Source organism: Schistocerca americana, chromosome 5 (assembly GCF_021461395.2).
Source record: "Schistocerca americana isolate TAMUIC-IGC-003095 chromosome 5, iqSchAmer2.1, whole genome shotgun sequence".
Taxonomy (NCBI): Eukaryota; Metazoa; Arthropoda; class Insecta; order Orthoptera; family Acrididae; genus Schistocerca; species Schistocerca americana.
The window spans coordinates 326,005,774-326,031,555 of record NC_060123.1 but is presented as its reverse complement, the minus strand read 5'-3'; the positions used below and the strand labels follow the sequence as shown (position 1 = coordinate 326,031,555).

The 25,782-nt window shown below is 43.5% G+C and overlaps 1 protein-coding gene across 1 annotated transcript in view; it reads left to right on the top strand.

Moving 5' to 3' along the window:
* The window catches only part of LOC124616343 (AT-rich interactive domain-containing protein 1B-like), a 428,390-nt gene that overhangs the window by 37,721 nt on the left and 364,887 nt on the right, over positions 1-25,782 (top strand). The window contains exons 5-7 of the mRNA XM_047144651.1: positions 8,160-8,334; positions 14,714-14,790; positions 19,428-19,712. Of these exons, the coding sequence (XP_047000607.1) occupies positions 8,160-8,334; positions 14,714-14,790; positions 19,428-19,712 (537 nt within the window). The remainder of the gene's footprint in view (positions 1-8,159; positions 8,335-14,713; positions 14,791-19,427; positions 19,713-25,782) is intronic.

Genomic DNA, 25,782 nt, shown 5'->3' with positions numbered 1-25,782 from the left:
AAATGATACAGGATTTTGGCTGGAAATCATTAAAAGAAAGGCGTTTTTCGTTGCGACGGAATCTTCTCACGAAATTCCAATCACCAACTTTCTCCTCCGAATGCGAAAATATTTTGTTGACACCGACCTACATAGGGAGGAACGATTACCACGATAAAATAAGGGAAACCAGAGCTCGTACGGAAAGATATAGGTCTTCATTCTTACCGTTCGCTGTACGAGATTGGAATAAAAGAGAATTGTGAAGGTGTTTCGATGAACCCTCTGCTAGGCACTTGAATGTGATTTGCAGAGTATCCATGTAGATGTAGATCTTCCTTTAATCCGACCTTCGCATATCCCAGACGTTCGAGCAGTACTCAAGAATGAGTTGTGTAACAGAGGCATAGGTGAGTGGAAGGGTTGGATGATTAAGTGGATTATTTTTTTTATAACAACTCTTATTAAAACGAGTAAATATTCAAACCCAACGAAAATTTTACCAAAGAACTTTAAAACTGAATTTAATAAGGCCAACAATTTTAAAACTGAATTTCACAAAAAAACTGCTGAAAAAATGTGTGTGAAATCTTATGGGACTTAACTGCTAAGGTCATCAGTCCCTAAGCTTACACACTACTTAACCTAAATTATCCTAAGGACAAACACACACACCCATGCCCGAGGGAGGACTCGAACCTCCGCCGGGACCAGCCGCACAGCCCATGACTGCAGCGCCTAAGACCGCTCGGCTAATCCCGCGCGGCAAAAAACAGCTGAAACTCAAAAGTTAGGCTTAACGTACAGCTTACCAAAAAATTAATACTAAATTTAAAAAAAACTGGATTTGATTGAAAGACAACAGATAAAATAATGGGAACAACAGTTCTAACGTAGTGATTAGGTTCAACGGCCAGTTTACCAAAAGCCATGAAATTAAACTTAATATCAGGACCAATGGCTGCTGTGTCAAGTATTTAAATTTGAATTTGATCACGACACACCGGGTTCGATTCCCGGCGGGGTCAGGGATTTTCTCTGCCTCGTGATGACTGGGTGTTGTGTGATGTCCTTAGGTTAGTTAGGTTTAAGTAGTTCTAAGTTCTAGGGAACTGATGACCATAGATGTTAAGTCCCATAGTGCTCAGAGGCATTTTTTGATCACGACACAACGAGCATCATAATAACAACAATTTGAACTCAATAATTAGGTGCAAGGCGATTTTACCAAAAAAAATTAAGGAGTTTGAACTTAATTAGGCAGGCACACCAGCCACCGAAGGATTTGAGATTCAATACCTAGCTCCGATAATCTGAATCACCACAGGTTGAATTTGAAATTATAAAATTACGAACATAGAATTTTACTTCAGCAGCTGATTGAAAGGAAAATCTAGGCTCCTCAGGTTTCTTCTGGGTAGCTGACAGTCGTCTCAGGAGCTCTGCTGACATGCCGCGCATTAGGAACCTGCCACGTCCTGTAACGTCTCCATAGGTTAGCAGAAGTGAAGCCATAGCTCTCCGCCAGCAACGGTCGCAGTCAGCCGCCCATGTGATGTTGACTAGCTCACTCACAATGGACCCATCTTGTCCGACGTTTGCAAAAGGCCAATGATGTTTACGGTATTCGACGCCCCACATATTGTCTATCGTGCAACCGCAATATTGGCTGCCAATAGTAACAGGGGGTGGGATCGGAGATATCCAATGGAAAGCATAGCCTGAGGCTATGGAGCATAATTGAACTGTTTAGTCGACAAGTAACTGACAAAAGTGCCACAGTGCTAGTGGTGTTGATACAGAGTAAAGCAATAGCAAAGATAAACAAATCAAACAGTGCATTATATCTACAGCAATAGTTGCCGAAGTTGACATTTCATCAGAAAGGGACGTAAAGAATTTCGCAGAGTGAGGAAGAAGTGGCAGATGAAGTATTAACGTTTCTGCAAGGTGAACCAAAGGAACGTATGGTGTCGTGTACTCTAGACTGTGTGGACGATGTATATGAGGAGTACAGTGATGACGATACGTGCTTAACAAGTGAAAACGATACTGAAACAGGTGTCAAGCCATGTAGTTGATCATACTTGTCGGACAGGGAACCACAAATCCCGTCTCCAGTGAAAAGGACAATCGTTGTCCAAGGAACGGATACTAAACGTAGTTACGTACATGGAAGATCATCCGCTGCATAGTAATAAGCAATTATGAACAGATTTCGAAAAACACTGCAGCAATATGAAGGTGTAGTGCATAAGAAAAACAACGGATATTCAAGGGAAGACAAGGCACAATTGTTACAAAAACTGATGTATGCACGTTTCAAGGATGTTACAACTTACAGAATGTGCATGATACTGACCTATCACTTTATGCTCATGAAACTGCTCGTGACATAAGCTACGGTGATTTCAAGGGAAGCAGTGGATGGTTGCGTAATTTCAATGCTACAGATTTGGAAGATGTGAGGTAACAAGTTCCAAACAAAGCATCACCTTAACGATGCACAGCAAACTGCGGAATCGGATCGAAAATTTGTAGATACACAAAGTTGTCTCAAAGTTCAGTAAGGAATTTGTTTTCAAGTAGACCATCGCGATTTGAAGAGGAAATGGATATGAAAGGAACCCAGAAAATTAGAGGTATCAACAGAGGTGTATCAAAGTCAACTGACGCCAACGGCTTAACGCATTCGGTGACGATTATGCCGACTGTTAATCTAGATGATAAATTGGCTGTAAAGTTGTTTATTGTGTTGCAAGAAGATGGGGTGCTCCGGCCCCTACGATTCTTTCTCATATGCGTGATCTTGCAAGGGCAGTTGGGGATATTTACGTCACAGAAAGCAAGAATGGGAAAATAAGCGTAACAGAACTACAACTATGGTATGAGCATGGTTTTTGGCCAATTGCTGGTCAAAATAGCTTGCTTTTTCTTTATTCATGGTCTGCGCATAAAAATCATACTCCTTTAGAGCAAACTATCCTTCATGAAATTCATAGCACCTGGAACTATTGGACAAATTCAGCCTCTGGTTGTTTGTATTTTGCATGCCTATAAAACATATTATAGTACTATCTACAACTACACCTTTTACGATAAACTACATAACAGACCGTTTCAAAGTTCACTGGACGCCATCACATTCCATCAGTACTCATCACTCCCTTACGCCAATACGATTCTACATGCATTCATTACGAGTGGAAGACCTAGCTGCACGTCCGGCACGGTTTGTAACTCCCAAGGAGTTCGCCTTTGATCTTGACAGTGTGAGCCTTTACGATCACCGTGGAACGCCTTTTTTCATTCGGTGTTCATGATGCACGCTAACAGTTTGTTTTGAACGTTTCTTGAATGTCGACGATGTCCATTTTGTGAAATGTAATACATTCATTCCATAGAAGATTGATCTCTGCACCTCTTCGACACCCATTTTCTATAGCCCTCCTGACGCACATGGTGCCTCATTAGCAGCCAACGTGTTTACTGTCGTAATTGTTAACACAGCGCTTTCAAATGAGCCTCATTATGACTGAAGCTGCGACCTCGCACTCAAGGAGTTCCTTGTCAGTTTCAAGAAACCTCCTAGCTGTGTAGAACGCCTCGGTGCTCCACCATACACGGTGGTCGCGTACGCCCTCTAGTGCCGAGGCGGTGTTCAGTGCGACCGCCGCGAAAGTGAAACTGGTGCGGCTGGCAACACGGCACAAGTAGCACGAAGTAATGGCCGCTATCGACAGAGGGTCTCAAGTTGATTCCGTATTTCTAGATTTCCGGAAAACTTTTGACACCGTTCCTCATAAGCGACTTCTAATCAAGCTGTGGGCCTATGGGGTATCGTCTCAGTTGTGCGACTGGATTCGTGATTTCCTATCAGGAAGGTCGCAGTTCGTAGTAATAGACGGCAAATCATCGAGTAAAACTGAAGTGATATCAGGTGTTCCCCAGGGAAGCGTCCTGGGGCCTTTGCTGTTCCTGATCTATATAAATGACCTGGGTGACAATCTGAGCAGTTCTCTTGGCTTGTTCGCAGATGATGCTGTAATTGACCGTCTAGTAAGGTCATCCGAAGACCAGTATCAGTTGCAAAGCGATTTAGAAAAGATTGCTGTATGGTGTGGCAGGTGGCAGTTGACGCTAAATAACGAAAAGTGTGAGATGATCCACATGAGTACCAAAAGAAATCCGTTGGAATTCGATTACTCGATAAATAGTACCATTCTCAAGGCTGTCAATTCAACTAAGTACCTGGGTGTTAAAATTACGAACAACTTCAGTTGGAAAGACCACATAGATAATATTGTGGGGAAGGCGAGCCAAAGGTTGCGTTTCATTGGCAGGACACTTAGAAGATGCAACAAGTCCACTAAAGAGACAGCTTACACTACACTCGTTCGTCTTCTGTTAGAATATTGCTGCGCGGTGTGGGATTGACGGAGGATATCGAAAGGGTGCTAAAAAGGGCAGCTCGTTTTGTATATCACGTAATAAGGGAGAGAGTGTGGCAGATATGATACGCGAGTTGGGATGGAAGTCATTAAAGCAAAGACGTTTTTCGTCGCGGCGAGATCTATTTACGAAATTTCAGCCAACAACTTTCTCTACCGAATGCGAAAATATTTTCTTGAGCCCAACCAACATAGGTAGGAATGATCATCAAAATAAAATAAGAGAAATCAGAGCTCGAACAGAAATGTTTAGGTGTTCGTTTTTCCCGCGCGCTGTTCGGGAGTGGAATGGTAGAGATATAGTATGATTGTGGTTCGATGAACCCTCTGCCAAGCACTTAAATGTGAATTGCAGAGTACTCATGTAGATGTAGATGTAGATGTATGCGGACTCCTTTGCAGATGAACTACACTTTCGTATAATTCTCCCAACAAACTGAAATCGACCTTTCTCTTTTTCTAAAAGAGGACATTTTCTGCAGAAATAATTAGCATTTGAACCACGTCGGCCTAAGCGTTCAAGGTCAACATCGATATCGCGGCGCAACACCACCTGCCAGCAAAAAGTGCCTGAGGCTCTCGTTGTGGCTATAAACCGAAGGTAATGAATCAGTGTGACCTGAACAGACGCACAGGATGCCTCGCAGACGTATGCGCGAATCCCATCGCCAAATCAGTGGGTTTGAAGGAAGGCACATTACTGGCATGATAGAATATGGTGCATTCATCGGGGAAGTTGCTGCTCTGTGGGGCGAAGTGTTTAGGCAGTGCAGCGGGTGTTTGCAGAATGGTTCACGGAAAGTCGTAGAAAAATGGCTCTGAGCACTATGGGACTTAACAGCTATGGTCATCAGTCCCCTAGAACTTAGAACTACTTAAACCTAACTAACCTAAGGACAGCACACAACACCCAGCCATCACGAGGCAGAGAAAATCCCTGACCCCGCCGGGAATCGAACCCGGGAACCCGGGCGTGGGAAGCGAGAACGCTACCGCACGACCACGAGATGCGGGCGAAAGTCGTAGAACACGACGGGATGGATCAGGTCGGAACACCCACAACACTCCTCGAGAAGATCGACAACTCATCCGAATGGCATTTCAGGACAGATCTGCGTCCTCCTTGGCTCTGGCGCAACACTGGAAAAGTGGGACACATTGTACACTATTGGTGATGACGGTCCGTCGCTGTTTATTACCGCCTGGGTTACGTGTGTGTCGTCCACTTCTCTGCCTTCCTTTGACGAATGTGACAAAACATGTTAGATGGCAATGGTGTGAGGAACGACTTCACTTGGGACAGGAATGGCATCAGATAGTGTTATCGGACGAATCCAGGTTCTGTTTGTTTGAAAATTATCGCCGCATTTTGATTCGCTGAAGACAGGGGGAGCGGCATCACAGTGACTGCATTCAAACGAGACATACAGCCCTAACTCAAGGCCTTGTGGTGATGTGTGCTATTGGGTATAATCAAAAATCACGGTTGGTGCGTGTCCAGGGAACTGTGACCTTTGTGGACTACGTGAATGACATCCTGCTACCCGTAGCCATATCCTTTCTGCACAACAGCCCAGAAGACATTTTTCAGCAATACAATGAACGACCACATGTTGCTGCCTTCTTTGTGTCACAGGATGTCAACCTTTTGCTCCGACCCGCCAGATCACCAGACTTGTCGCCAATCGAAAATGTGTGGGATATGATGAAACGACGGGTACAATGCTGCTTGCCAATGCCAACCATCGCAGATGACCTGTGGAACCACGTAAATGGAGCCCGGATGGTTATACCACAGGACGCCATTCGCCTTTTACACGCGTCAATGCCATCACGCATGCAGCAAGTTATCAGGACCCATGGAGGACCCTGTGCCTATCTCGCAACAGAACACACGCTCAACTGAAATGATTGAAACGCTAATAATTTCTGCAGAATATACTAATGTACATATCCTTTGAATACCTACAGATACTCTACAGATACTCTACTGAATTTTGCGTGGCATTAGTTTCCACCGAAATTGCTCATTGAATATTGTAAGTATAGAAAATTCAACCAAATTAATATATATTGTATCCAAAATTTCAGGTTTCTGACAAATTTGAATTTTGTAGCTTTCTATACTGCTGATCATAAAGACATGGAAAAATATGCAACAACTATAAAAGTAATTACTTCATTTTCTTGAAAAGTGGGAAATGTTACTTCTTTTGTTCTGCTTCTACACTGACATAGTAAAGTTATTGTACAACAGTTGGTATTACTTTAGAAATGATTGCATAATGAAGGTGACGACATGCGAGAGCACTGGGCGTGGATGGTATCGTAATCAAAGCCATTCGGGGGCGCGGGCGGAATACAGGGCGCGTTACGACGTCAGACAGTGCACCAGGGGATGTCCATACATACTACCAAACGAGAACTAGGTCAGCCGGTTACACTGGAGTTTGTGAAACTGTTGAGATTTTTGAGGTGTAGGGTAAGGATAGGAAACTGGTATCATAAGCGAATTGAAGGAGGTGAACAAATGGAAATGGTTTACGCACATCAGCAATGTAAATGATATTAAGGAGAGGAGTGAGGTCAGAGCCTTGGGGCACACACGCGGTAAAATGGGACATATCAAACTTGATATTGTTCATTGTGCTAAAGGACGGGAGTTTAGACAGAAAGGACCATGAAACTGTTCTACTGTCTCTATCATGTATCAAAATTTTTACGGAGGCGCCCTCATAACAATACAAGCCAGATTATTGCGTGATCAGGTGAATACAGTGATTTTTCCCAGTGCACGATGGAAACATGAAAGGAAGCGGCGAATAACAGGTCCAAGAAGCCTCGGCCGAGTGCCATACGGCGAACTGCGGAGTACATGGGTCGATGCAGATTTGCCACACTGAGCTATTTGAGATGCTATACTGAGAGGTGGAGCTATTTCACCTTCGTATCAGTAAACTTACTTAATTTGCTTAATGGTGTCACAGAACTACTTTTCGGTACTAAGTATGCACAATATCGCCTACCACAGAATCTGAATTGGTGTAGCCTCCTTTCAGCAATATATGTGATGGAAGAAACGATCATGCAGAATTGTAAAACTAGTCCCGTTAGTTACCGTATAATCCGCTCTGTTACATCTACATCTACATCTACATCTATACTCCGCGAGCCACCTTACGGTGTGTGGCGGAGGGTACTTATTGTACCACTATCTGATCCCCCCTTCCCTGTTCCATTCACGAATTGTGCGTGGGAAGAACGACTGCTTGTAAGTCTCCGTATTTGCTCTAATTTCTCGGATCTTTTCGTTGTGATCATTACGCGAGATATATGTGGGCGGTAGTAATATGTTGCCCATCTCTTCCCGGAATGTGCTCTCTCGTAATTTCGATAATAAACCTCTCCGTATTGCGTAACGCCTTTCTTGAAGTGTCCGCCACTGGAGCTTGTTCAGCATCTCCGTAACGCTCTCGCGCTGACTAAATGTCCCCATGACGAATCGCGCTGCTTTTCGCTGGATCATGTCTATCTCTTCTATTAATCCAACCTGGTAAGGGTCCCATACTGATGAGCAATACTCAAGAATCGGACGAACAAGCGTTTTGTAAGCTACTTCTTTCGTCGATGAGTCACATTTTCTTAGAATTCTTCCTATGAATCTCAACCCGGCGCCTGCTTTTCCCACTACCTCCTGGTTCTATGTGAGACGGGTGTACTTGTCCACAGGGTCGGAGAAGCAAGGCTCGGTGAAACAAGAGGGCAGCAAGAGCAACAGCAACAGCAACAGCGACATCAAGTCGGCGAGCAGTAGCAACGGTGCCATCACCACGAGCGAACGTCTGGTGCAGGAAGGGCCCGATGCAGAGACACTCAGCGCCAACAAGCTCATGACCGCCAAAGGGTGAGTACACAGCCTCCATCATATCAGAAAGCGGGTCCCGCAAACCAGTGGGTAAGTGACGCGACCGGTGATATTACATACTTACTTTTAGCCTTGGTCCCCACACGTTTCCTTGTAACTGGTGAGTTAACGTCTTTATAGTTTTCAAAGACATCTTGCAATCCTCGCATCATACTGTTGTTGCTGATAATAGTATTGTAATTATTGCTATAGCTGTGTGATATGTACATGCTGATGTTTTTCTGTTCTTCTTTTGTCTTCCTCAAGATAAAATAGTAACTTCTAGTGGTTTGCGCATGTGCAAAATGCGTGTAACATGGCCGCCTGGCGAGTTGCCTAGAGCCTGCCCACGAGCGGGCTGAGGGGCGCTGGGGATTTAGGGATAGGAAAAACCGACCAGTTAAAACCGATACCGTTATTTTAGTTCTAAATAACCGGTATTTTTTGATGTTTGTTTTAGTTACTGTTGTAACAAGTGTTTTTTAAATTTTTTCTAATAACCAAATAAAAAATCGAAATATCAAGTAACCATAGCAGCAGTGCAAAGGTTTTCATTTTTAAAGAAAACTTTTTTTAAAAAAAAGTAGTAATTTTTATTCATAAAATCTGCATTGGTTTGATATACTGTATTATTACAAAAATGGGGAAAGCGATCAGTGGTCTTTTAATAACAATGCCGACAGAAACGAGCAACAATCACGTGGCATAAGAATTAGTATAGCATTGATGAGACAATAATGTCCATAGTGACACGTGTCGTGGCTTAAGGTACTCTTATACATGCAGTGAGCAAGAGTTGACCCCATCTGGTCTAAATGGCAGTTTCTCACTGTACATCCATTGTACTGCAGAGTAGCACCAATCCTAGTCTGGAAATATTTTGACACAGTGATGTAGCAATGAAAGTACAATGTTTCATTTACCTTAATAGTTTAAAGATTTGTTTGGCGTCTCTATGAAATAATAAAAAGAGGAAGGAAATCATTCTAAGAATAATAAATTAAAAACTTAACAAAAGTTCAGTCATAGTATACAATAAAAACAGAAGGTAGCTGATCTGCCGCCTGTGTCTACATAATCTGCCTTTATCTGCTTTTAACCCTTGAGAAACAGGGCTCTTCAAACTAAATTTTCACCCTTTAGCACTGACTGTTCGTAATGCCCAAATGGTGATATGATCCCCGATTACAATATGATTTATGAGTATAGTTTCAAAAAATTAAAATCAATAGGAGAATACTGGTGATTTTTTTTGTACTAGCCATCCACTTTTTACTCTTCAAGAAAAACAATCAACCAAGGAGGGTGTAAAATTCCTTTTATTTCCTTCTTTAATTTAATATTTTGATTCTATGTATCTTGAAGCTGAGAGAGCCAAATCTGTTCAATCTTTATTCGATTTCTAAACTTATTACATAAAATATTAGGAAAAAAAGCGAAAATCGATTATTTGAGAAACCGGTTATTTTGAGCAGGTTTAACAGTCAGGTTTAACTGGCGTGGGAAAAACCGATATAACCGGGAACCGGTTGTGTCAGTCATAACCGCCATCCCTAACGAGAGTGCCCGCATCCTGTGGAGCAGTGTTGGAACAGCCTGGGCTAGTTCCCCTCTAAACGTCACGTGAAGATAGACTCGGAGACTGGCAGTCATAGAACATATGATTCGGCAAAGCGAGCTGTAGAGCCAGCCAAGCGCGAACTAACTTGGTCACATGACTAAGTACAGTCAGGTTGCAGTTCAAAGTAGTACCGGCTGTTACCTCGCAGTCTGAGCAATAAGGAGATCGGGGAAAAGCGTTCACTAGCAGTCGTAACGACTTTCTGTTAACTTCGTTCCGTTTACTGGTGACGACGAGGAGATGAAGCGAGTGGCTGTGCTGACGAGGAAGGGCACGGAACATGCGAGAAAAATGTTAAAGGGGAGTTACGTCAATGGTTCGAAAACTACGGCAGGGGGGATGCAGAACTGAGCAGAGGGAGACTCAGGTATGTACCTGAAAGGAAGAAAAAGCGAAGTGCGTACAACAAACATTCCAGTGACGATATGGACGCATGGGCGTCCACAGGAATTTTTCCAAGAGGGCGTATATTCTAAAATTGACATTTTTGACCAAATTTACAAGAAATATACAAAAAGTTTTGTTGCTCTCACGTTCTACAGCGATCCAGTCAATATTTTGGAAGCGGATTATTTTTATACCTAAAAGGTAAGGATACTTCATTAGTACTCGTATATTATTAATAGACTAAGAATATCGACATCCTTTTTGAGTTAATAATCTGCAATTATATTTTCACATAATGATATTCTGCTTATCCAGCTGTTCAGGAACTTAAGCCATCAAATATTCACTAAAAATATTTTTATCCACTTAACAACAGTACAAAGTTTACACTGAGACTGGGAACTCTGAAAGCGAAAAAAAATATGAGGTCGACTTAGGAAATTTCGTTGAACAGAAAAAAAAAAATAATAGCGCTCCTCAAAGTGTAGAAACAGGAAATAAACTAACAACTTTTATTCAACATTCATGCCATGTATAACACTTTCTTTTCTACCAGCACTTCACATCCAATCATGTTAATGGTAATGGACGTTTCATTTTTCATGACTTCTAATTTATAATGTTGTTAACCATAACAAATGTGGTGAAAACAACAGTCTTGTTTGCAGAATTGATTTTATAGCTCCATTTATCTATGGCGTGCGTTTTGCCTAATACAAAGAATTTTCAGCTTAACCAATACGATGTTGGTAAGTGGGTTTTGGACGCTACGATTAAGGCATCGACAAATATAGGCTGCTCTCGTCATGTATAATAAAACTGAATCGAAGCAAATATGTGGTCACGTCATACGTTAAAAAGCGTAACACCCGATAAGCTTGCAGGTGTGTGTAGCGTAGACTAGCGGATACAAGGCAGGGTCAGGCCTAGACATTGCCCGTCACACGGTAAGTACATCGGAGGCACCGTTCTTCTTTCACCGGTCTGATACGCTGTACTGAGCCAGTATATATTCGCACATTTGTTCATAGTTATGAGCATGCTTATGAGCAGGTGGGTAGAGACTTATATGTCAAAAAAATCCTTCCCAGGACAGCTACATAGTGCAGGTCAACTACTGGCAATATTTTCATCAGCTGCGACGTAGTCGCGTATACGAACAGTGATCCAATACTGTCAAATGTTTTTTATTCCAGTCTTTGATCACAATATCAATTGTTTTGAAGATGACCGGTTTCAGTCAGTAATGACCATCCGCAGATCTTTTTCTGCACCATGTCCTAATTACGGACTAATCACTTTAGGACATGTGAAACGCCCCTTTAAAAAAATTTATATAGACTGTGCTTAAACTGACATACAATATTTTTAGCGCAACGCAATCTGACTTTCAATAATCCCTACAAAAGAATGGGCCCTGACTGTGCTTAAACTGACATACAATATTTTTAGCGCAACGCAATCTGACTTTCAATAATCCCTACAAAAGAATGGGCTCTGACTAACATTAAACTATACCTTTCACAAATCACTTACCTCACAAAAATCTTCGCTACCAAGCTACTGCAATACAGCGACCGCCACTACTGCCAGCTAAATAAAAGATTCAAAGTACTGAAGGCACTAACTACTGATAGGCATAGTTAGCAAATGAAAGATTTTGGTAGAGAACAACCAATGTATTTACCTCAATAGTCATAATATATATAGCAGTTCATGACAAATTTCAAAACTCCGCCATCTCTCTCCCCACATCCACCACTGCTGGCAGCTCACCTCCAACTGCGCAACGCTACGCGCTGTTCACATCCAGCTGCCGCTGCCCAACACTACAATGGCAGACAACAATGCAAACTAGACACAGACTGCACACAGCACAGCCAGCGATTCTCACACAGAGCGCTACGTGGCGTTACCAATAAGAAAACCTAAACAGCCTACTTACACATGGTGTAGAAAAAATCTTAGGATGGTCATTACTGACTGAAACCGATCGTCGTCAAAAGAATTGATATTGTGATCAAAAACTGGAATAAAAAACATTTGACTGACAATATTACTCTGATCCTTTGAGAGGGGGAGGGGGGGGGTGGTAGTATAGTCCACACATCTCAAAAGATTTGTTTGTATGTAATTAAAACAAACATTTTTGTGGAATTTTCTATTTTGAGTGCCGAAAGGTTCGTCTAAATAGTGATTATAAATACCAGTAGTATCTATAAGTCTCCATTACAAAATGTTGTAAGCTTAAATGCACTTACGGTGTCAGCGGCTCTCGCGTTGCTTTCTGATGTTGGAAGTTCGTTGACGATGGTTGTAGGCAATCGAGTGATAGTCAGTGAGAATCACTGAAACTAATCATTTATTTCGCCAGAAGATAGCAACTGATTACATTTGATTTCGATTTGGAGAGCACCAGATTAACTTTTAATGACCTGGTTATTATGCATTTTAAGGCTGGTTACTGATTTTCGTATTTCCATGGCGACTAAAAAAGACTAAGTGCCGATAGACTGACGTTCACCGTAGCCTAAGGCCTAGGTTGGGTTGGAATGTAACAGTCTGACTGCGAGTTGGTGAAACCAGTGAATCTCAATATGAAAATACGATTGCCATACTCTAATCGATTGATGTGTAGCGTAACCAGAGATACCCATTCATCATTGCAATCTTATTTCCGATAGTATCAAAAATTTCGACCTCATCTTTACATTCTAACCTAACACAATAAGATACCAATTACCTTTATCTACGAACCATACGAAATTAAGTCAGAGTATTCTGAATGGATACCGCCAACCTATTCACAATTCGTGATATTCACTTGCCACTGTTCAGAACGCGTGTTGCTGTCAATATCATCACGCAGTGCAACAGCCGTGGAACTTTTACTAAGTTTTGCCACCAGGAAAGTGCACCAAAGTACTGGGAAAGTCGCAGAGAGTAATAACACTTGTGAGACTACTTTTTAGCTTACTCACATTTCGCTGAGTGATACGCGTCAGTCTATCGCTGGACTGTCACGATTCGTGTTTTATCCACAGCTGATTAAAAATCATTACTGTCTGAATTCTATTCCCATCAGCTAATAAAATACACTGGTTTCCAAAACTAAAGCAACAAACGGAAATTTAGCAAGGTTGCGATTATTCTGCCACGAAACAGTATAAACAGGTGATAGTAAAGTAGAAATAATGTAAAGAATACATAACGTAAATATATGCTGTATGCACAACAGTAGATAAAAATATTCTTCGGTTTTTCCAACTTAACAGATTTTTGCAGACGTTCCAAGAACTGGTTAATGTAATCAGTATGGGGTGTGACACCTCTGGCAGCAATACAGGCCCGACAACGACGGGCATGCTGAGAATGATATCAAAGTCATGTTGAGACAATAACGCCCATTATTCCTGCAGAGCTGCTCGCAAGCCTTGGAGAGTGGACGGTCAATGCTGACGTGATGCTGCCTGTGTCCCCGGTGCATATTCTACGGGGTTCAAATCGGGAGAGCGAGCAGACTACGCCAAGCGTACAACATTTTCAGTTTCCTTGTAAACATCCACTACCCGTTCTCTGTGAGGTCGAGCCTTATCGTCCATGAATACGAAGTCTGGATCCACGCCACTTCGCAATAACCTCATGTCAGGTCCCAAGATTTCGTCACAATACCTGTCAGCAGTTAAACCTTGCCGATTCATCCGTACAATTTCATGAAGAGATGTCCGAGTGGTCCACGTAATGCCTGCCCACACCATTAGGGATCCTCCTCGATATCAGTTTCTTTGCACGATTCTTGAGTCTTGAAATCGTGTTTCACGTTCCCTCCAGATGCGAATGCTTCTAGAATCTCTCTCCAGACCAAATTGGCACTCATCTGCGAAAAGAAGATTATCTCACTGTTCAGTCATCCAGGTGGTATGTTGACGACTCCACTGTATACGTTCCCTTCTGTGAAGACGCATCAGAGGTACACATACAGCTGGTCTCCAACATTAAAGGACCCACTGCCGAAGCCTCCGGTACACCGTTTGCTTCGATACAACACGGTCAGTGGATCCTGCGAGGACGGATGTCAGCTGCCTTGCAGTACTTCGGCGGTACCGTCGTGCCCTGACAGCCAAATAACAGTCCGCTCTTTCTGATATCACACCTGATTTTTGGGATACTGTTTCGGTCTCTATAAATTGTCGTCATGTCGGAGAAACAACAGAACAATTCACATTGAACCATCGGGACACATCAGTTTGCGACTGTCCAGCTTCCATTCTTCTTATGGCCCTCCACCACAGAGAGATTGGTAAGGTGTCTTCTTTGTTCCATACTCGGTGTTCGAACCAACAGAACTGGTAGTCGTGGCTCTTCTTTCAGAGAAAAGCGTGAGGGGCTGAGGCAAGATGGCAGGCAGCTAGCGGACGGCAACCTGTGCCGTGTTGGTGTTGGTGTCTGTGAGTTGCGTTCTCGCAGTTTTTTTATATAATGTGTCCTGCACGATAGGCGGTCCAGAAATCCTATCAGATCGTGCCCAAAGACTGAAAAGTTGCACAGACCACACCAATATTCAAGAAAGGTAGAAGGAGCAATCAACTAAATTATAGACGCGTATCACTAACGTCGATATGCAGCAGGATTTTGGAACATATATTGTGTTCGAACAGTATGAATTACCTCGAAGAGAAAGATCTATTGACATACGGATTTTTTTTTTTAAAAAAAACATCGTTCTTGTGAAACACAACTAGGTCTTTACTCCCACGAAGTGTCGAGTGCTACTGACAGAGGATTTCAAATTGATTCCGTATTTCTGGATTTCCAGAAGCCTTTTGAGACTGTGCCACACAAACGGTTTGTTGTGAAATTACTTGCTTGTGGAATATCGTCTCAGTTATGCGGCTGGATTCGTGATTTCATATCAGAGAGGTCACAGTTCGTAGTAACTGACTGAATTCTTTCGAGTAAAACAGAGGTGATTTCTGTCTTTTCCCAAGGTCGTGTTGTAGGGCCTCTGCTGTTCCTTATCTGTATAAACGGTTTAGGAGACAATCTCAGCAGTCGTCTTAGATTGTATGCAGATGATTTTGTTGTTTATCGTCTGGTATAGTCGTCAGAAGATCAAAACAAATTACAAAACGATTTAGAAAACACATCTGTATGGCGCAAATATTGAAAGTTCACCCTAAATAATGAAAAGTGTGCGGTCATCCACGTGAATGCTAAAAGGAATCCATTAAAATTCGGTTATGTGATAGATCAATCAAATCTAAAGGCCGTAAATTCAACTAAATTCCAAGGAATTACAATTACGAACAACTTAAATTGGAAAGAACACACAGAAAATGTTGTGGGGAAGGCAAACCAAACACTACGTCTGATTGGCAGAACACTTAGAAAAATATACAGATCTACTAAAGAGACTGTCCGTCCTCTTTTGGAGTATTGCCGCGCGGTCTGGAATCCCTACCAGACGGGATTAACGGAGCACATCGAGAAAGTTCAAAGAAGAGCAGCACGTTTTATACTATCGCGAGACAGAGGAAAGATTGTCACTGACATGATACAGGGTTTAGGGTGGACATCATCAAAACAAAGGCGTTTTTCGTTGCGGCGGAATCTTCTCACGAAATTTCAGCCACCAACTTTCTCCTCCGAACGAGAAAATATTTCGTTGACGCCGACCTACATAAGGAGAAACGATCATCATAATAAAACAAGGCAAACCAGAGCTCGCAGGGAAAGATATAAGTGTTCTTTCTTTCCGCGTGGTGTTCGAGATTGGAATAATTGAGAATTACTGTGAAGTTGTTTCGATGAATCCTCTGCTAAGCACTTAAGTGTGATCTGCAGAAAATCCACGTAGATGTAGATGTAGATAACGTGACAAACATCTGCACTTTAGCAGAATAAAAGTTTTTAACCAGCAGTGCCATCCGACCAAAATACATTTCAGATTAACCTTATTTTGCGCCGATGAGTCGCCATCCGAGCATGGTCGGTCAGGGGAAATCAACGACAAATAAGTATCTCGGTGCTCTGTAACAAGTGAAACACCTGCATTGTGGACAGGGATTCTATCGTCTTTGTAAAGTATTGAGTCGACTTTCTGGGGCCATTTCAATGGGGTGAGAACCACTGGCCTAAGAAGTTGTAAGACGGCTTCTCATTGATTAAGGAAAGAAACAACAGAGTAGGAGAAGGCAGTCTCCGAGATACGGAGAAGTGGAGTCAAGCGTATTGCTTGAAGTAGAAAACTTAGCTGAGAAGTGGTAGAGTAAGTTACAACGGCTTAAGAACTGTGGACATGGGTATGAAACGGTTGGTTAATGTCTTAAAACTTTTGTTAAGAATAACATCATTGGCCAGCATTTTGCAGATCCTTTTTGATTGGAACATTGGAACCGCACAGAGGAGAAAGAACTCGGCGAGAAATGTACTTAAGTTTCGGGTATGGTGGAGAACATTTCTTTGGGGGCTTGTGAAAAGAGCACTTCATTTCACAAAACGAGAGATAACACACTTCATCTGGAGATCCTATAGAGACCTGATGCGTGGAAGTCTGCAACTGATCACGGCGCTCGGCGTTCGCTACACTCAGCGCAGTTGAGTTCTGAATATGGTGGAAAATCGTAGCTTGGATGAGCAGCGTATGAGAAGTATCATGTGTTAGGACTAGGTACACTTTGTGAATCTGATACCTTTCTCGAGTGACTGAAGGCTCATTCGTGATTCGATCAGCAATGTTATTAGCATATGCAGTTTTTATTCTTCTGGATTGAGGCAATCACTGTGTGTCCGTCATAGATTTACCTCTTCATAATTAATGCCTAGATTACGGTTGTACCCTTTCACGTAAGTTGTCCAGTTGTTCCCAGAATATTGAAGTGTTACATTCGTACTTCCGAGCTGGCCGCAGTGGCCGAGCTGTTCTAGGCGCTTCAGTCCTGAACCACGCTGCTGCTACGGTCGTAGGTTCGAATTCTGCCTCGGGCATGGATGTGTGTGATGTCCTAAGGTTAGTTAGGTTTAAGTAGTTCTAAGTCTATGGGACTGATGACCTCAGATGTTAAGTCTCATAGTGCTTAGAGCCATCGGAACTAGTACTCCCGATGTCAACAATTGTTAATTTTCTTTTTCCTGTCGTTGTTGTGATTGACCAGATCCTGTAGTAATTTGATGTTCATGTATATTAGCAAGGAACTTTGTAACAAACGTGGATTAAAAAATGGCTCTGAGCACTATGGGACTCAACTGCTGAGGTCATTAGTCCCCTAGAACTTAGAACTAGTTAAACCTAACTAACGTAAGGACATCACAAACATCCATGCCCGAGGCAGGATTCGAACCTGCGACCGTAGCGGTCTTGCGGTTCCAGACTGCAGCGCCTTTAACCGCACGGCCACTTCGGCCGGCAAACGTGGATTAATGTGCACCACTGTTTCAGTCTATAGTTAGTTGATCACCCTATTTGTTACCTTTTGTAGGTGCAACACCTATGTCTGATGTGTGCTAGGGCCGGCACACCGTCTTGAGCTGCTGTTAAAATGTACAACGAGTTTCAGTCGTCTGACCATCATCAGGTTCATAAAAGTATTCACGGCATGATATTAGGCGAAATATAACATCGTTATCCTCAGGTTACCTCATCAATCTATAAAAGTTGTTCTTTGGAATGTACACATTCATGTTAAAACTGTAATCGGCGTTAACGCTCCGAACAGATTTCTACGACGGTCATGAGCCCATTGGGAGCGGTCCGACTGTCGGCCAGTCCAATCGATGAGGGTCATTTTGACAGGGGCATACTGAAAGCTGAGCTGTTCCCTCACACACGCTGCAGCATATGTGCGTCATTGGAAGCGAACTCATAGTTTGAGCTAGTACGAGTTGTGCACGCAATACAGAGAAAATCAGGGAGATACAGGATTTTTGCCCCAATATGGATTCCTCTTTCGCTTAAGGCGAGGTTTTCTGTTTTTGGCCCGAAAGAAGCATGTTCTTTGAGAATTTATTTCTCGGGATGTGTTATAGACATCAATGTCAAATTTGGTCAAAATGTTTATTGATATTTCCTCTACAAACTGAAATTTTTTCGACCGGAAATGTCGAAGAGCATAGGCGGAAGTGCTGTCGGAACGAAACAAAATTTCGATGTAGACCTCCACGCGCGGTATGTCACAGGTCAGCCGGCTCGTCTGAAATCAAAACTGAGTTGACGTCAGCGACGTATATAACATTCTTTAGGAGTTGTACCTCGCTTAAGTTATTTGGGCCATAGGAAACAAAATGGCGGCCATGTGAAAAAAAGGGTTTTTTCATCGATTTTTCGTCTTCGTCGGCCAAGTAAAAATATTTATAGTTGAGGGATGGGAATAAAAGTGATACAACTCCGAGAAATATTAGTTAGCTTCGTCGGAAACAAAGAATGATGCCAATCTGTTCAGTAGATTTGAAGTTACTATACCGCGTGATAAAAAAAGGTCATTTCGAGAAAAACGCGTTTGAAGTTTTGACTACATATAAATGCAATATTATGCAACTTACGTACAATCTGCTATTCCGAGTCCATAAACTAGTCCTTCGTCTTCCTCCTAGAGGGAGAGGTGACAAGCGGTTTTCGGCAGCTTGAATCCGGTAGTCGTCCGAATGCTTGGCGAACTGCATCGAATAGACTCCCAGGGTGACGTCCATCGTTGTCATGGTCTTCAGAATTGCTGAATACCCTTCGCTGAAGCTGCTCACTGCCAGGAAAGTCGCAGTTTCCACAGTCTTCGCACCAGAATGCAAATGCTTGGGGGCTAACTTCCAAACACACGCATTCAAACTTTCATTTGAATTTAGTGTGCTTCCTCCCAAGCACTGGTACAATAACTCGTCCTCCGAAAGAAAAAAAACTGGTGCGTGAAAAACGCCGATTTCAGGCAGGTGCATTTTTTTGTTCAACCGCGAATAACAAACGTTTCCGTTCCGTATTCGGAAAAGCTGTTTTAGGGGTGGATTCTAAACACTATTATGGATCCAAAAATGCAATTTAAAAAAATCGATTTTTTGAACTTCCCCTTAACCGGTGTGCAGTCCTGGTCGTTTGTAGGGCCACCGAGTCAGAGTTGTATTTATGGCGAGAGAAAAGCGGCTAATGAGGCCAGGCGCTGCAGCAGCACGCAGAGGGTGGAGGGAGGCTGCGCTGGCAGTGGCGGCGGCGGCCCTTTGCTTTGCCTGGGGGACGCGTGGCCGCCTTATCGCGGCGCCATCGCGTCGCGTGACAAGACACGCCGCGCGGCGCTCGCACTGCAGCGCCGCGCTAAAGCGTCACGCAGCCTGCCGGAGACCGCCTCTGCCGCGGACACGTGCCGCCAGGGGAGTCACGTCCCAACAGGTGCCGCGATTTGTCTGGAAAACTGACAGTTCTCAGGCAAATTGAATTTAGTGGTAAAGTCAGGAAAATTAGAGCGAAACTGAACTGAAATACGTTGGCTATCCGTGTCGACTTGTTTCATAAGCGCATCACAGCGCTGTGGCCCGGTCTTCTGATTCCTTTCTAAATACAGAAATTTCTGCCAGGTCGTGGGTGAGACTGTCGGCCAGTCCAACCGATGAGGGTCATTTTGACAGGGGTATACTGAAAGCTCAGCTGTTCGCTCACAGGCGCTGCAGCACATGTGCGTCATTGGAAGCAATCTCATAGTTTTGAGGTAGTACAAGTTATGCACGCAATACGGAGAAAATCAGGGAGATATCAAAACGATATTTTTCCAGAAGTAGGATTTTTGCCCCCATATGGATTTGTCTTTCGCTTAACCGGTCAGCAGTCCTGGTCGTTTGTAGGGCCACCGAGTCACAGTTGGATTTATGGCGAGAGAAAGGCTTACTTGGGTGAGATCGCTGTATGCGCTTGGCTTAAAAGGTAGTTTCCTATGTGTATTTTACATGCATTTCCCGCAGGATACCTTATTTTGGAATAATGCTTCTTGTGGACCAATTTCTCCTAGCTCGTGTGGTGGATTCTCTCTGTGTAAGCAAATACGGTATGCCCCGCAGATGTCAATGACTTTGCATTGCGGAAGCCATTCAGAAGGCTTAACACGAATTTCAGTTAGCGAATGAATGGCTGGTCTCAAGGGAGACCGTTTTGTTCTATTCTGGTTTAAGTCCTGGTACCGAATGGACGCTTGTCTGTTCTTTCGTCATGCTGCTGCAATTGTATTATATTGTATTGTATGTTAACCGGGGGCCTAGAAACGAAGCCGGCCGGTGTGGCCGTGCGGTTCTAGGCGCTTCAGTCTGGAACCGCGTGACCACTACGGTCGCAGGTTCGAATCCTCCCTCGGGCATGGATGTGTGTGAAGTCCTTAGGTTAGTTAGGTTTAAGTAGTTCTAAGTTCTAGGGGACTGATGACCACAGATGTTAAGTCCCATAGTGCTCAGAGCCATTTGAACCATTTTTTGAACCTACTAACGACGAAGAGGCTCCTTCCCCGCCGCAGCCGCAGTGGTCCACAACCCCACGACGACTACCGCAGTCCACTTTACCCCTTCGCCGCCCCACACAGAACCACTCTTTCAGGGTTATTGTTTGGTTCAACCCCCTGGTGGACCCCTCCCAGGGAATGTCTCACACCAGACGAGTGTAACCACTATGTTTGCGTGGTACACTAATGGTGGTGTACGCTTACATGGAGAACTTGTTTGCGCAGCAATCGCCGAAACAGTGTAGCTGAGGCAGAATAAGGGGAACCAGCCTGCATTCGCTAAGGCAGATGGAAAACCGTCTAAAAACCATCCACAGACTGGCCGGCTCACCGGACCTCGACAAAATCCGCCGGGGGGATTCGTGCAGGGGACCAGGCGCTCCTTCCCAATTCGGAAAGCTGTGCATTAGACCGGACGGCTAGCCGGGCGGGCTGCAGCTGCACTTACGTGGGTGAGATCGATGTATGCGCTTGGCTTAAAAGGTAGTTTCCTATGTGTGTTTTACATGCATTTCCCGCAGGACACATTATTTTGGAATCATGCTTCTTGTGGACCAATTTACCGTGTCGCATATTGAGTCAAACTGTATGGGGCAAAGTATTCATTTGTCGTAGATTCGCAAACGCGGGCGACTGCGGATAAAAATATCCAGATGTACTTCTCACATCCACGACACTCTACACAAATCAGTTCTTCTTTCTCTTAACTTTCAGTAAGCAGGTATGTTGATCATGTTAGTAATTTTAGGGGTTTTGTGTAAAATTTGAGACGGTTTTTAGTAGTCTATTTAGAGCTGTCACCAAAGTACTCGAATGTTACATGGTCTTTACAAGAACTATCAGTCTTTTCACTATACCTCTTTGTCCCGTTTAACGGCCCCTAACTATAAGTAATGCACATGCTATGCACCGCCACGCATTGTGCTGTTCCTAAGTTAACATTTCAGTTTCATAGTAAGTACTGTTGTTGTAGCTTGTCGCTGAATGAAGTTTCCGGCTCAGTTCACAGAGCTGACTAGGGTTCTACGAAATTTCGTCAATAATTGTTGGGACTTAAGAACTCGTTTTCTTGTATGCTTAGATTCGGATCGCATAAATTGCAAAGACATTATGTACTGCGACAGTATTCACCTGTAAGATAAGACTTGTTTACATTAGCCATAAATATTTCCATACTATGATTATTGACTCAGTTTCCTTCAGAAACACATCTATAAATCCCACGCTGTGTTTCCGAAATTTTAATTGTTTGTCGCTGAAGCCCTTCAAGGTCGACAGCATTATCATATGGTTACGGCATGACTTTGTTTTAAGTCATTGCAGAATTTCTGTTGGGAACTTAACTAGAGTGGAAAAGAAAATGGCTAGCTTTCAGAATTTACTGGAAAAGTCACAGAAACCTTATCGAATTCTGAGAGACTCTAGGAGGGACTAAAGTGTTCATTGATATAAAGAAGCCGGCCGCGGTGGTCTAGCGGTTCTAGGCGCTCAGTCCGGAATCGCGCGACTGCTACGGTCGCAGGTTCAAATCCTGCCTCGGGCATGGATGTGTGTGATGTCCTTAGGTTAGTTAGGTTTAAGTAGTTCTAAGTTCTAGGGGACTGATGACCACTGATGTTAAGTTCCATAGTGCTCAGAGCCATTTGAACCATTTTTTTGATATAAAGAAATATTCCGATAGATTTTGCTACAAAGCACCCCGAGGTCCCGCTTGGGAAACAATCGGTTGTGAAGAGTTGCACTGTATCATTGTAATATTTGTTGCTCCATTGCAAATACATGTGGCGCAAAATAACTAGCACTGACACAGACACGTATTCAACTCGTGACCTCTATGCGAGTCTTATATGGATGTACTTATATGGATGTACTTATATGGATAAGGTGTCTGTTCTTTCGGACATGTCCGAAAGAACAGACACCATATCCATATAAGTATATAGTTCTGGCAATACCGGCCATGACCTTCTTCTTCTGTGTGAATGCACACATATTCCCCGAACTCTTACGGGACTTGGTAAGAATGTCTTCCACGAGTAATGAGTGTACTGCGGTGGGACACTACGAATGTAGTATGTGGTCATACAAGGTGAGAATGTGGGTCTCGTGGGAGGCGTGTGCGAGATAATCCCCGCAGTCGCACTATCCTCCATGCTCTCGGTGGCTCTGCTGGATAGAGCGTCTGCCATATAAGCAGGGGATCCCGGGTTCGAGTCCCGGTCGGGGAACACATTTTCACCTATCCCCGTTGATATATATCAACGCCCGTCAGCAGCTGAATGCATTACTATAATTCTAATTTCGTTCTATGAGAGCCCATCCCGTTCTCCTGAAGTGGCGACCGCCTCTGTGAATGTCGCTTGGGCTGCGCGGGATTAGCCGAGCAGTCAAAGGCGCTGCAGTCATGTACTGTGCGGCTGGTCCCGGCGGAGGTTCGAGTCCTCCCTCGGGCATGGGTGTATGTGTTTGTCCTTAGGATAATTTAGGTTAAGTAGTGTGTAAGCTTAGGGACTGATGACCTTAGCAGTTAAGTCCCATAAGATTTGACACACATTTGAACACTTGAACAATGTCGCTTGCCCACTTCGAGCCTTCTCGAGACCGTCTCTTTACTACAAATCACAACATCACAGTCTTTGCGCACAATACGCAGAGTTTTTCATAATCAGGTATGGGTGATTAAATGTAATGCCCTTAAATGTTTTTAGAAAGAGGCTAACAAGAGCGCAAAAATCTCGTTAAAAACTGTGCAGGAACCGCTATCTATTCCAGTCATTCAATAAAGACAATAAAGCATACATTCGGCTACGTCAAAGACTTTATTTCTTGGAACGGAAAGGAGAAAATTATGTGTTTAGATAATATTACTGAACAGGTTGTTAATTTCCATGAGACACATGTTCTGCATTTTACACCGTCAGCATGGTAGCAAGCGACATTGTCCGCTACGCTACATTTTTACCTTTATTTTAGTTTTATAAGAGTTCATACTGACAGCGAGTAGTCGATATTATTTTGCTTTGATTGATCCTTTTTTTATGCGACTGTTTATTTTTCGTTACTCTAGTGAAAACCTAGTAGCTTTGAAAATCTATATTTGTCTAATAATTCATCATACTGTCAAAACCTGATAATATAATTGTTTACAGATTTGCTAGATATACTTGCGAGACATTCAGTGCTTCTACAAACGCTACGAGCAGCTATCGAACTGCACCAACTGCGCGATTAAGAGACAAGTATTTTAGTGCGCATTCTACCTTCAGTGTACTCGCCGCCTTCATAATCACGCTCGGGTCCACTTCCCTTTATTAGTTTCTTAGAGGCACGGTGTGCAAAGTGCGTGGAAAAATCTGTCGCGTCGCTATGAATTCGTCTTTCTCACAAATGCAAATGTAGGTTCTTTAGTCGTGTAAAAGTGTTAATACACTGAAGATCCAAAGAAACTGGTACACCAGCCTAATATCGTGTAAGGCCCCCGCGAGCATGCAGAAGTGCCGCAACACGACGTGGCATGGACTCGACTAATGTCCGAAGTAGTGCTTGAGGGGACTGACACCATGAATCCTACAGGGCTGTCCATAAATCCGAAAGCGTACGAGGGGGTGGAGATCTCTTCTGTACAACAAGTTGCAAGGCAGCCCAAATATGCACAAAAATGTTCATATCTGGGGAGTTTGGTATCCAGTGGAACTGTTTAAACTCAGAAGCGTGTTTCTGGAGCCACTCTGTAGCAATTCTGGACGTGTGAGGTGTCATATTGTCCTACTGGGATTGCCCAAGTCCGTCGGAATGCACAATGGACATGAATGGTGATCAGACAGGATGCTTACGTACGTGTCACCTGTCAGGTTCGTATCTAGGCGTGTCCGGGGTCCCATATCACTCAAAGAGTACACACCCCACGCCATTACAGAGCCTTCACCAACTTGAGAAATCGCCTGCTGACATGCAGGGGCCATGAATTCACGAGGTTGTCTCCATACCCGTACACATCTATCAGCTCGATATTTGAAACAAGACTCGTCCAACCATGCAACGTGTTTCCAGTCATCAACGGTCCAATGTTGGTGTTGACGGGCCCAGGCGAGGCTTAAAGCTTTGTGTCGTCCAGTCAGCAGGGGTACACGAGTGGACCTTCGGCTCCGAAAGCCTATATCGATGATGTTTCGTTGAATGGTTCGCACACTGACGCTTATTAGTGGCCCTTCGCTGAAATCTGCAGCAATTTGCGGAAGGGCTGCACTTCCGTCACGTTGAACGATTCTCTCCAGTCGTTGTTGGTCCCGTTCTTGCAGGATCTCTTTCTGGCCGTAGCGATGTCGGAGATTTGTTGTGTTACCGGATTCCTGATATTCACGATACACTCGTGAAATGGTCGTACGGGAAAATCCCCACTCCATCGCTACCTCGGAGATGCTGCATCCCATTGTTTGTGCGCCGACTGTAAGACCACGTTCGAACTCACTTAAATCTTGATAACGTGCCATTGTAGCAGCAGTAACCGATCTAACAACTGAGCCAGACGCTTGTTGTCTTATATATGCGTTGCCGACCGCAGCGCCGTATTGACATTGTTTACATATCTCTGTGTCTGAATACGCATGCCTATACCAGTTTCTTTGGATCTTCGGTGTACGAATCCACATTTAAACATTCAAGTTACGTAAATCTGCACTGAATATATAGATTTCGATTCTATTTCATTAAATTCATGTCGTATTTTTCTGAACGTCTTGTTTCAGTGAAACAACAAAGACTAAAGTGGAGTGCGATAGGTTTCAAAAAGGAGAATGTGTCGTTGATATGAAAGTGTGTTTATATTACGTTCTAGTGACAACAATGCGAAGCGCGTTCCTTGCGAGTATTTCTCATGTACTTGAGGCTATCACGCAATGTCAGGACATGGCATGGAACGCTGACAGACAACAGTAGCGAAGGAATTTACAGGGTCGGCAAAAAAACCGGTAACTTACA